General features: G+C 38.5%; 2 protein-coding genes across 4 annotated transcripts in view; one reads left to right on the top strand and one right to left on the bottom strand.

Moving 5' to 3' along the window:
- Positions 1-792: 792 nt before the first annotated feature.
- Positions 793-13,065, top strand: part of PTBP3 (polypyrimidine tract binding protein 3) — a 51,026-nt gene continuing 38,753 nt past the window's right edge. For 2 of the 3 annotated variants that reach the window (XM_084238600.1, XM_084238598.1), the window contains exon 1: positions 793-838. In XM_084238600.1, the coding sequence (XP_084094726.1) occupies positions 808-838 (31 nt within the window). In that variant the 5' untranslated portion in view covers positions 793-807. The remainder of the gene's footprint in view (positions 839-13,065) is intronic. The other variant, XM_084238599.1, reaches the window with a different exon arrangement.
- Positions 5,816-6,769, bottom strand: LOC311173403 (C1GALT1-specific chaperone 1-like; the record flags this gene model as incomplete). The annotated part of the gene is made up of 1 exon (XM_084237339.1): positions 5,816-6,769. The coding sequence occupies one exon, from the start codon at positions 6,767-6,769 to the stop codon at positions 5,816-5,818; it is 954 nt and encodes a 317-aa protein (XP_084093465.1).

Here is a 13,065-nt window from a genome sequence, read left to right as displayed (position 1 = left end):
ACAGGAGAGGTCTGCTGCACCACGTGGGTTAGCTCCTGGCTGGGCTACTAATAGCTTCATAGTGCTGAAACTTAATCCCTGTACCACCAGGGAGACCCTCTAAATGTAAATGTTTTAATAATTGTAATAGAATTATTTAATATTTAACCTTGTCTGACCCTTGTCTTTTCCCATTGATAGTTTGTTTAGCTTTGGAATTGATGAAAACTCTTACCTAAGATAAAGAGTAAATAACTTAAACAGTAGTTACTTTACATATAGTACACATTAGAGATAATTTTGAAGATAAATGTATGAAAAATCACTGGTTATGAAGAACTTGGTCAGTGTAGAAATAAATTGCATCTTTTTGTTAAACTTAAGAAAATACATACTGAGAAGAATGGTACATTTTTGTTTTACAAATTATGTGTGGATAACGACAACAAAAACAATGTCTTCATAGAACCCCTAAATACAGTTTCTGGCATTTGAGCTGTAGCATCTCAGAAGACTGGAATTAAGCAAAGGAGGTTGTAGGATTATGCCCCAATTATGAATGGCAGTTCCATTTTTTAATAGCTAGCAATCTTGGGAATGTGCAGTAGTTTTTTTGCTTCCAACCTTTATATTTTGTGATTCTGAAGAACTTCCCCTCTTAAGTACCTTTATATTCAGATAAATTAGTACTACTGGTTTTCACTATTTTTAGCATAAATACAGACCATTATCTAAGAGTTGTCTTATTAATAGAATGTTGCTCTTGCTGTTTTTCAGCGGGGATCTGATGAGCTTCTTTCTTCTGGCATCATTAACGGACCTTTTACCATGAACAATTCTACTTCTGCAGGTGTGTATGGTGAGTTTTCATTTTTTTCAAAGTCTGAATTATTTGCTCTGCATGGGTTTCAATTCTTTCTTAACATTGCTCTTAGTTTATTTATTTTCTTATGAGGATTTGTTCAAGTGCCACTATTTATAACAAAAACAAATTTATTGCAGTAATGTTCTTGTAGAATAAATTACTTACTATAGCTCTCTTAAGTTTTAAAGATTAATATGAATTCAATAATTCTTTTTTCATTGATGTTCTTTGTGTTACATATTTGGGATAAAACTATCATTAAGTTAGTTATGCACAACTGGGTGAAAGAGCTAGATTTAACATCTTGTTTTGATGGATTTATAACAATAAAATTATTAAAACTATAAAATCACATTTTTAAAAAATTGAAGCATAATTCACATCCCATTAGGTTCCACAATTTGAAAAATGAATGTCTCTGAAATTTTTAAAATGAATTGGAGGAGTACAGTACTGGAGGGAGAGAGAACAGTTACAAGAGTTGCTGTATAGGCTATCCTGTATCCTATTGGATATGAACTAGTAACGGATGGTAATTTGTACTATAGCAGTAGCAGTGGTGTTGGAAAGAAGTAGAGAACTTACAGAAGATGAAATTGATAGTAATTGTTAATTAATTGAACATATGAATAAGGGATTCCATGATGATTTCCAAGTTTTAGATATATATAATTGGATAGATGAAGAGTGGTGCCATTCGATTGTATCAGAAAATATTGGAAGAACAGGCTTGAAAAATACTACAGGTTCAGATTTTTTATGTTGAGCTTGAGGTTCCTTGGGAACATCCAAATGGAAGTGTAGATAGGCAGTGAGTTCTTATAGTCTCAATATCACAAGAGAAATTTGGATGTCAGTTGATAACTGAAGCCACAAGAGTGAAAAATCTCAGAAAAGGTGTGATTTTTCATTCATATTTTTTCGCTATTATAGGAAGTTAGTGGACCTCCTTTTCTAGACCCAGAGCTACATGATGATTGGGAAAATGAACAGCCTTTATATGAGGACTCTGAGAAGCGGCTAGGCTCAGTGAAGGCAAAGATGGAAAGGAAATTCAATGACGAGGTTAAGATAATATGTGGCAGTTGGTCAGTCATGTCCTTCACTTTGGAGGACTACATGGAAAGATTTTTTTAGGAATGGCAGAAGCAGGGCATTTGTTCAAGTGGGAAGTGTGAACAAAGAAATATGGGCAAACTTTGAGCTAACATCTGAAATACCTGGGTAACTTGCTAAAGCATAGTTGCTGAATTCATTCCCAGCATTTTATAATTTAATAGCTATGGGGCGGGCAGATCTTGAAAATTTGCATCTTCACAAGCCCCCAGGTAGTCACGATGCTGCCATTTGAGAAACCATTTTAAAAACTGCTGGCTGGAGGAATGACTAGAATGTGAAGTTTCTAAACCTGATTATCCTCTTGATCTAGTAGGAAAAATTTCTACCCTTACTTCCCAGAGTTGCCGAACATCTGGGGTAATTCTTATTTTTGTTTGGTTAGTCATATTTACCAACTTCTGGGAATGACTAGATGGGTTTATATCCTGGTTGATTACTAAGAAAAAGAAAAAAGTATGAGATGTGAGTTTAATAGACAACAGCATTTTGCTGTTTCCTTTTTATGTTTTGGATTTCTTTTTGTATCCCATTCTAATCTAGGTTCAGTATTTCTCTTCCAGAAGCACATCCTTTATCCTTTTTAGTGACTATTTCAGCAAAGCCCTATAAATATAGGTAGCCTCCTAGATTTTGACTAAAGTATCTATACTATGAAATGTTGATTGGCCCTTTTTATTATTTTATTTTATTATTTATTTATTTATTTTTTTTTAAAGATTCATTTATTTATGCATACAAGAGCTGGGGCACAGGCCAGCGGTATGGGGGTGAGAGGACTCACCAGAGACAGAATGGGGAACAGAACAGGCAGACTGATCAAAGTACACTGCTGAGGGGAGCAGCAGGTGAGTCAGGAGAGGTCTGCTGTGCCATGTGGGTTTCTCCCTGGCCGGCCAGGGGATCAAACTTGTGCTGCAGAAGCTGCGGACAGCTTCATAGGTTGCATCTTAACCCCTTGCGCCACCACAGAGGCCCGATTGGACCTTTTTAGCATCATTTAGTATAACGAATATTACAGTGTAGTAGTAGTATTTCAAATAAATCATAGAAATTCAGAGTCAGGGGACTTCCTGGTGGTGCAAGGGGTTCAGGTGTCAGTGTTACGAAGCTATTGCCAGTCACTGTAGCGTGAGTTCGATCGCTGACCAGGGAGCTGACCCACCTGGCACAGCAGACCTCTACTATCTCACTTGCTGCTCCCCTCAGCAGTGTATTTCAGTCAGTCTGCCCGTTCTGCTCCCCATTCTGTCTCTGGTGAATCCTCCTCTGGGCTTACACCCCAGTTCTTATGTGCATAACTAAATAAAATAGAAAGAAATTCAGAGTCAGAAAGGATTTCCATTGTATGTTTTAAAATATTCTGATGAAAATTTAGAAACTACTAATTTCTCACTAATCATACATTTATTCTATTTGCATGTTTTCTTTTTCTTCCCTTGTAGAGTAAGATGGAATGAAATGACTCTACTGGGATTTATTATTCCATTACTTAGTCTCTTCTCTTTCCTGAATCTAAGTGTTTTCTCTCCTCCTAGTATATAACAGTTCTCAAATATAGCTCATCTTAAGAAGAAAAAAAAATATCCTGTGATTTCTTACATCTTCCTCTGGTTGTTACTCAGTTATATAACTATGTTGTTACGTAGTCAAAATCTTTTCAGGTTGTGTGCATTCAATTTTGGTTTTTTGTTTTTGTTTTTATGAGTGATTAATAAAGAGGTTTTAATACTTTTCAAAATGGATGACCCTTCACCTTAACCCAAAGCCTCAATAAATTAAAACAAGAGTTTAAACACTACTCTTATGATCAGTTTGAAGCCTGAGGCCCTCATGATGGAATTCTTTTTTCGGTTTGCAAAAGCTGTGAGAAAACAATGTACAGAAAATACTGATCCCTAAAATGTCATGGTCTCATACCCTATGAGGCTTAGAGAGCTGACTTAGTATAGCATACGCAGGCCAGCTTATAGGGCAAGCCACTTCCAAGTATTTCATGCATTCGTAAGCACAGGGACTATCATATCCACCAATGGATAAAGTCTATGGGTAGCTACTGAAATTTGACAAATGATATGCTAGATATGCTAATACAATGATGTGGTTAAGGCCTCTCTACCACAAACAGTTGGATATGGTTATAACCAATGATGGGGGAAGGGGGCATTCAGAATTTTATTTTATTTTTTTTTTTTAAAGATTTATTTATTTATTTATACAAGCACTGGGTACAGTCAGAAACGCGGGAGGGTGAGAGAAATCACCAGAGCCAGAGCAGGGAGCAGAGCAGGCAGAAGGACCGAAGTACACTGCTGAGGGGAGCAGCGGGCGGCAGGAGAGGTCTGCGCGCCATGTGGGACCCTCCTCCCATGGCCGGGGAGCAGCCGGGGATCGAACTGGCACTGCAGAGGCTGCGGGCAGCTTTGCAACCCAGCGCTCAACTGCTGCACCACCGGGGAGGCCCGGCATTCAGAATTTTAACAAATAAGAAAAGCTAGGATAAACTGAATGCAAATAGATGGCCAGATTACCAAAACAAGTTCTTTTTTTTTTTTTTTTTTAAGATTGATTGATACATACAAGCACTGGGTACAGTCAGAAGCATGGGAGGATGAGAGAATTCACCAGAGCCAGAGTGGGGAGCAGAGCAGGCAGAAGGACCGAAGTACACTGCTGAGGGGAGCAGCGGGCGGCAGGAGAGGTCTGCGTGCCATGTGGGGCCCGCCTCCGGTGGCCGGGGAGCAGCCGGGGATTGAACCGGCACTCCAGAGGCCATGCGCAGCTTCGCAGCCCAGCGCTCAACCGCTGCGCCACTGGGGAGGCCCCCAAAACAAGTTCTTGAGAAGAAACTGGCACAGAATTCATTTCCTCAGCAGGAGTAAATAAATCTTGGGATACATTTTTATCCAAGCCATAGTTGAGAGTTTAACTGGGAAAAGATATAGCTCTATGACATTTCATTCTTCATAGTCACCACTCCAATATCAGTATTTGTATAGACAAAAATAAAAAGAGTTATACTGAAAATGTGCCTGCTGAGGAATGCTACTAAATTAGCTCCCAGGAAATGTATTAACCTATGTATAAGTCAATTTCACTTTTACTCTCAGGAATAGATTTCAGCTTTCACTGTAACATTGATTAGGATCATTTCTTTTGTTGCTTATTTTGAGAAAGCAAATTTATTGGTACTGGGGACGCTTAGAATATTAGCCAACATTAGTAGTAAAGGAAACACATAGCTAAGTTTTACTTTAAAGATTTATTTATTAATACAAGAAGCGGGGTACAGGCCAGATGCGTGGGAGGGTGAGAGGATTCACTAGAGACAGAGCGGGGAACAGAACAGACAGACTAAATACACTGCTGAGGGGAGCAGCGGGCGAGACAGGAGAGGTCTGCTGCGCCATGTGGGACCCTTGCCACCCAGCCAGCATCTAACCAGTGCTGCAGAGGCTGCAGACAGCTTCACAGCGTGGCGCTCAACTGCCTGCGCCACCAGGGGAGGCCCTAAGTTTTACTTTAATCAGAAATTTACAACTTGAGATTTTATTTGCGTATCTTAGAAAGCTGAAAAAACATGTTAAATTTTTTGACCCATCAGCAAAAAACATGCCACACAGATTTTTAATGTTCATAAATATGTCCTTTATTTGCAAAATTACTACTTTTAAAACATTTTCTCCAATATGTTTGAAATTTTCCTGTGTTTTGAGGGGAAGAATCCACTCTATTTAAAAATACACTACTAAACTTGATCATACAACTAAAGAAGAAAAAAAATATATGTTGTATTGGGTATGTAGTTATTAAAGTAATGACAACACATGTCCTATACATGCACATTCCACTTTCTCAGTCATTGTCAGAGTCATTTGGAGGTAAGAAAACCAATGCATCATTGAAAATATGCCCAAACGCCCTAAGACGGTACACCCCATACATCATCACATGCATCTCATTAGGACTCAGTCCATTAAAAGTAACAGCCATATCTGAACAACAGCCTTCTACCACTTTGGTGTGATTTATCAATCCCTCTTTAATAAAAAGCCCAACAGTTTGAGTATTAAATACATCTTTTCCTTGAGAATCTTCTGCATTTTCTGCAAATACTCCAGCATATTTCAGGCATACTGCCAACTGCTTATCTTCAGACAGCTTCCAAATTAACCCTTCCTGTTCAGGACACTTTTCTGGGACACTGAGAAGGTGTTTAAGTCTTTTCATTGATTCTAGACTTAAGACAATTCCTCCTTCCACACTCACATACTCAAGGTCACCAGATTTTACAGTGTGGCCTAGGTAGAAAGGTTGTAATGGATCCTTTTTAAACAAAAAATACTTTAAGTTTTCAATGATAGCAAATGTAGTGGGTCGAGCCAGGAAGAACCAGTTGTATTGGTCTTTATATTTATCAAAGACGTATTTGTAAGCTTTTCTCATCATTAACCACATGTCATTTGTTTCCAAGTTAACTGACTCAAACACTTTAGCATTTTCAGAAGTGAAGAACTCTGCTTTGTCACAGTGCTTGGTCCAAGTTTCCTTCACTGCAGCCCAGAGCGCCACATCTTTGAGTGTTACGTGGATCATACAGTACACCCGTAAGCTCTTACCGAGCTCCATGCTTTCATGCTTTAAAATCCTTAAGTTACCTTCTTTACTAAGAGCTCGTAGGTGATGATGCTGGTGGTGGTGCATTCTATTTCCAGGACCAGTTCCACTGTGTCGTAGCATAGTAATCATGGCACAGAATATACTTCCAAGCAACACACCCTTCAAAAATGAACTGCCTTCAGAAAGCATTTTTACCACAGGTCCAACGGCTCAGGGGCGGGCAGGCGCAGCCGCACACGCTGCTTCTGGTTAACGCGGTGTGCACTCCTGGTTGGCTGTTCTAGGCGCAGGCGGTGTCTTCTCGTTGGTGTCGCGGGCGGTGGGAGAACCAGGAAGTGGATGCTGCGTCGAGGAGGCTGCGTTCAGTTTTTGTATCACACATCCAGTTTTCTCTACGACTCTGTATCCGTTCGCTCTTTTTCCTAATTTCCCCTATGATAGTTTCTCATATTTTTTTATGAGCCCACCCTCTTTATTTCTAGAAATTTTAGTACTTTCTATGATAAACATTTGGTACTTTATCAAAACACCAATAAATTTAGTATGCTCTTTTGCTTTTGCAAAATAGTTGTTTTTTTCTTAATGACTTCTTAAAATTTCTATCAAGTCAAACGTTCGCTTATTTTTTTTTAAAGATTTATTTATTTATGCATAGGAGAACTGAGGTACAGGCCGGAGGTGTGGGATGGGGTGGGAGGATTCACCAGACACACAGTGGGGAGCAGAACAGGCGGATCCACTGAAATACACTGCTGAGGGGAGCAGCAGGAGAGACTGGAGAGGTCTGCTGCACCATGTGGTTGGCGGTAGCTTGAGAATGCTGAGACTTTAACCCCTGAGCCACCAGGAAGGCCCCATTTTTGTTTGCTTTCTGTTACTTTTCACACAGCTACTGCTAGTTGCTGAGCAGGCTCAGAATGGAGTTTCTTTCGACAGGTTGCGTTCTCTAATATTCTAATTCCACAATTGCACTAGTTTATCTGTCCAGTTAATTCTCATACTTGGCTTTTGATAGCAAGAAATACATTCAAATTCCTGTAAATAAAATTGTATGAAGAACTGTAAACACTAATCCCCAAATATGATAGATAATTCTTAAATTTATCAAAAATTAAAGCAATACCTTAAATTGCCTCTGAGAAATCATAAAATTTAAGCAAAATTCTCATAAAGTCTTCATGAACCCTGTAACTTTTGTCATTTCAACTTTGTCCTTTATGATTTAAAGTAAAATCTGTATACTTCTGCTATCACCTTAATGAGGTAACTGAGACTGGACTTAATTGTCTCAGAGTGTATATAGCAAGAATATAAGGCAGGGCCTCCCTGGCGGCACAGCGGTTGAGCGCTGGGTTGCAAAGCTGCCTGCAGCCTCTGCAGCGCCGGTTGGATCCCCGCCTGCTCCCCAGCCACTGGAGGAGGGTCCCACATGGCGCGCAGACCTCTCCTGCCGCCCGCTGCTCCCCTCAGCAGTGTACTTTGGTCCTTCTGCCTGCTCTGCTCCCCGCTCTGGCTCTGGTGAATTCTCTCACCCTCCTGCACTTCTGACTGTACCCAGTGCTTGTATAATTAAATAAAAATAAGTATGGGGAATATAAAAATAAAATTTAATTAAAAAAAATGTAAATGTTAAAAAAATAAATATTAAAAAAAAGAATATAAGGCAGTTTTTTTTAAAAGATTTATTTATGCATGTAAGAGCTGGGGTATAGGCCAGAGATGCGGGGGGTGAGAGGATCCACAAGAGACAGAGTGGGGAACAGAATAGGCAGATTGACTGAAACACACTGCTGAGGGGAGCAGTGGGTGAGACAGGAGAGGTCTGCCATGCCATGTGGGTTTCTCCCTGGCCAGCCAGGGATCGAACTTGTGCTGCAGAGGCTTTGGATTGCTTCATAGTGTGGTGCTTAACCCCTTGGGGCACCAGGGAGGCCCAACATAAGGCACTTTTTATGGAAAATAGGTAAAGTGTGACTGTGGCGTCAGGGAGAGGTGAACAAATGAAGTTAACCCAAGCAAACATGGCACAAGTGCTGAGCTGAAGAGATGCGGACCTGAGTTTAAGAAGGCTTAGGTGGAGGGTTTAAGAGAGAGTGTGGGAGAGAAAGGAGCTGCATGAGTAAGTGTTCTAGAAATTTGCTTTTAAATGGATTGCTCATTAAGCCACAAATGAACAGGATGAAGCTATGAATTAAAGCAAAGAAGAACCAGTCTAAGGAGCTATAAACTGAACTTTACAGGATCCATACGGGACTGAGAGTCATTCAAGTGGTACCCAACTAGAATAGCCTGTTCTCATCGAAAATCTGGTGCATATTTAAGCACATGTGACACCAGAGGAGCTGTGTCTTAACAGGAAGGCTGAACCAGCTCTCACATAACGATTATGCTAAAGTCCCTCTAGAAATCTTAAAAACAAGCTTCAAAACCTGATCTGAAGGTAATTTAACTTTTTTCAGAAATAAAATTACCTGTAATCCTCACTGTGTCAGGCATTTAGTCAGACATTGCTTAGAACCACAAAATTGTCACCTGAAACCAGGAAGAAAAATCAGCCCACAGAAACAGACCTATAAAATGATAGATGATGAAATTAGTTGATTTGGATTTTAAAATGTTTATTCAAAGATTTAAAGGAAAATATCCATGTAACGGAGAAAATTGTATATAAAAATCAAATGGAGCTCATGTAGATAAAAATATGATACCTGGCCATTAACATATCATATTCTCTGAAGAAATGGATCTGTGAATTTGAGTACAGCATTGAAAAGTAAAGTACACAGACAAACCTGAAAAAGAAATGACAGCATCTTAGTAACCTGTAGTACAAATAAGTATCTATAATTAAACATATAATTGAAGTCCCAGAAGAAAAGATGGTGGTGGGGAATGCAGAAATACTCAGTGTATCTGAAGAAATAATACCTGAATATATTCCAAATGTGGTACATAATGTTAAGCATACATAGCCAAGAAGGTCAGTGAGTCACAAGCAAGATAAACACAACAAAAACCACACTGAGGCTCATAATCAAATTGCAGATTGCAAATAACCAGGAATGCAGAACAAATATTAAAAGTAGTCAGAGGGAAAAAAAATGGCACGTTTTATTCAGAGGCGCAAAAATAAGAATGGCTAGAGTTTTTTTGCCTGGAACTCTGCACAACAAAAGACAATAGAGCAAAAGCTTTCAAGTGCTAAAAATAGCACAATCAATTGGAATTCAATATCCATTTAAAAGTTTTCAAAATGAAGTTGAAAGAAAGCTTTCTATGAGGCATTATAGAGCCCAGAGCATTTGTTAGGAATAGACATACATTTTATGAAATTATAAAATTTTTTAGAATGATGCCATCTTCACAAAGTTGTAAATATGTGGGTATATCACTGTTACTGCATTTTGGGGGTGAATTTAAAAAATGAAGGAGGATTATGGGAAGTTGTCAGAATAGTAGCAGGAATCTGTGTCCCCACCGGGACAAAAAAATTGCACTGGCAATCTGTCTGCACCCAATTTGGATCTCTGGAATCTATTGAATGTCTACAAATTCCAAGTGAAGACTTGGTAGGTAAATTGTGTCAATTTCAGTTCTTACCGCAGTAGCAATTACCTAACTCCCACCCTCAGTCATATGCTGGCAACTGTGTACATATTCCAGGAGCAGCTTACAGTTTTGGGGCAGCCAGGGTGGGCAAAAAGATCTTGTCCTCCAGCTTTTGTGATCTGTGCTCTGACTGCTAATTGCTCCTTTTTGCAAAGGGGCAGGCAGCCATTGTACTTGTATCTCCTTTTATTGTTTCAAGCTATAGAAATGAGATAACATCTCCTCCCCATCTCAGCAGTTACTGTACAGGGATTTGAAGGGCTATTAGTCTCTATGTGTAGGAAGTAATTCTTAAAATTTGTGTTCAGTGCTTTAGAATTTCCTTGTTTCCTGTTCCTTTTATGAAATCATGGCCATATGATTGCTTTTATATACTTCCCATTTTCAAATTATCATTTTGATTGGGTCTTTAGATATAACCTTTCTTGGGTCTTTTAATTGAATAGTAGATTTCATAAAATAATACAATTTTCAATTTTGAGCAATTTTAACACCAAAAAAAGTAGAAAGAACATGTTTTTAGGTAAACAGTCTTCAGGAAAATCTAGACATGTATTATTATTTTTTAATATTTTATTTTATATAATTCTTACATCATTTTTCATTTTTGCACAATGTATGCATTTTCATTTTGGTTATATTCCGCATACAATTGCACCCCCCCCCCATTTTTACCCTAATCCTTCCTCTACCCACCTCTTCCCCCACCCCCACCCCCCATAGTGTGTCTCTGGTCCATAGTTGCTTGTTGATTTTGATTTTTACTTTGTATTAATTAGTCTTTTTCCTGGTCCCTTATTTAGGTTTTCTAAATTCCTGCTATGAGTGAGACCATCCGGTATTTTTCTTTTTCTTTCTGACTTATTTTGCTGAGCATGATCCCTTCTAGCTCCATCCATGTTGCTGCAAACTGCATGTGTTCATCTTTTTTGATTGCTGAGTAATATTCCATTGGGTATATGTACCACATCGTCTTGATCCAGTCATCTATTTTTGGGCACTTGGGTTGTTTCCATAGCTTAGCTATTGTAAATAGTGCTGCTATAAACATAGGGGTGCAGGTGCCCTTTGGAATTACTGTTTCTGTGTCCTTTGGGTAAATACCTAGGAGTGGAATTGCTGGATCATATGGAAGCTCTATGTTTAGTAGGTCCAGAAATCTCCACACAGCTCTCCATAGTGGTTGGACCAGTTTGCACTCCCACCAGCAATGCGGGAGAGCTCCTTTTTCTCCACATCCTCGCCAACATTTATTGTTGCTAGTGTTTTTAATATGTGCCATTCTCACTGGTCTAAGATGGTATCTCATTGTAGTTTTGATTTGCATTTTCCCTGATTACAAGTGATGTTGAACATTTTTTCATATGCCTGTTGGCCATTTGCATTTCCTCTTTGGAGAAGTGTCTTTTTAGCTTTTCTACCCACTTTTTTACTGGATTATTTTCTTTGTTTTTGTTGAGTCTCATCAGCTCTTTGTAGATTTTTGTGATCAGTCCTTTATCATTAGTGTTGTGTGTAAAAATTTTCTCCTAGTCGGTAGGGTTTCTCTTTGTTTTGGTTATTGTCTCTTTTGCTGTGCAGAAGCTCTTTAATTTGATGTAGTCCCAGCTGTTTGTCTTTGCCTTCACTATCACTGCTTTGGGTGATGTATCTGTAAAGATGTCTTTGATGTGCATATCATGTAGTGTTTCGCCTATATTTCCTTCTATATATTTTACAGTTTCAGGTCTTATGTCTAGTTCTTCAATCCATTTTGAGTTTGTTTTTATGCATGGTGTGAGGTAGTAGTCAAGCTTCATTCTTTTGCATGTAGCTACCCAGTTTTCCCAGCACCATTTACTGACCAGACTTTCTTTGCTCCAGTGCATATTCTTTGTTCCTTTGTCAAAGATTAGTTGACCATAAATCTGTGGATTTATTTCTGGATTTTCTATTTGATTCCATTGGTCCGTGTATCTGTTCTTGCTCCAATACCATGCAGTTTTGATGATTATGCCTTTATAGTGTAGTTTGAAGTCTAGGAGTGTGATGCCTCCATTCCCTTTTTTTTTTTTTTTTTTTTTTCAGGAGAGCTTTGGCTATTTGGGGTTTTTGGTGGCTCCATATGAATTTCATCAATATTCTATTTGTTTGAAGAATGTCATTGAAATTTTTATTGGAATAGCATTGAATCTGTAAATTGCTTTCAGTAGGATGGCCATTTTGATAATGTTAATTCTTCCAATCCATGAGCAGGGGATGTCTTTCCATTTCTTTGTATCTTCTTCTATTTCTTTTAACAGTGTTTTATAGTTTTCTTTGTATAGCTCCATTACCTCTTTTGTTACGTTCATTCCCAAGTATTTGATTTTTTTTTCAATAATAAAAGGGATGGTTTTTTTGATTTCTTCTTCAGATTTATTGTTTGTGTATAGAAAGGCTACTGGTTTTTGCATGTTGATTTTGTATCCTGCCACTTTACTAAACTGATTGATTAGTTGAATTAGTTTTTCTGTGGAGTTTTTGGGGTTCTCTGTGTATATCATCATATCGGTGAATAGTGATAATTTAACTTCTTCTTTTCCTATTTGGATTCCTCGTATGTCTTTCTCTTGTATTATTGCTCTGGCTAGCTCTTCCAGTATTATATTGAAAAGCAGTGGTGAGAGTGGACATCCTTGTCTTGTTCCAAATCTTAATGGAAATGCTTTCAGCTTTTTGCCATTGAGAATTATACTGGCTATGGGTTTGTCATATATGGCCTTTATGATGTTGAGGTATGTTCCTTGTATCCTAAGAATTTCTTTTTTTTTTTTTAAGATTTATTTAGTTATTTAGTTATTCATACAAGCACTGGGTACAGTCAGAAGTGCGGGAGGGTGAGAGAATTCACCAGA

The sequence above is a fragment of the Talpa europaea genome (genome assembly GCF_964194135.1).
Source record: "Talpa europaea genome assembly, chromosome: 7".
NCBI lineage: Eukaryota > Metazoa > Chordata > Mammalia > Eulipotyphla > Talpidae > Talpa > Talpa europaea.
This window is presented reverse-complemented; position numbering and strand designations above follow the sequence as displayed.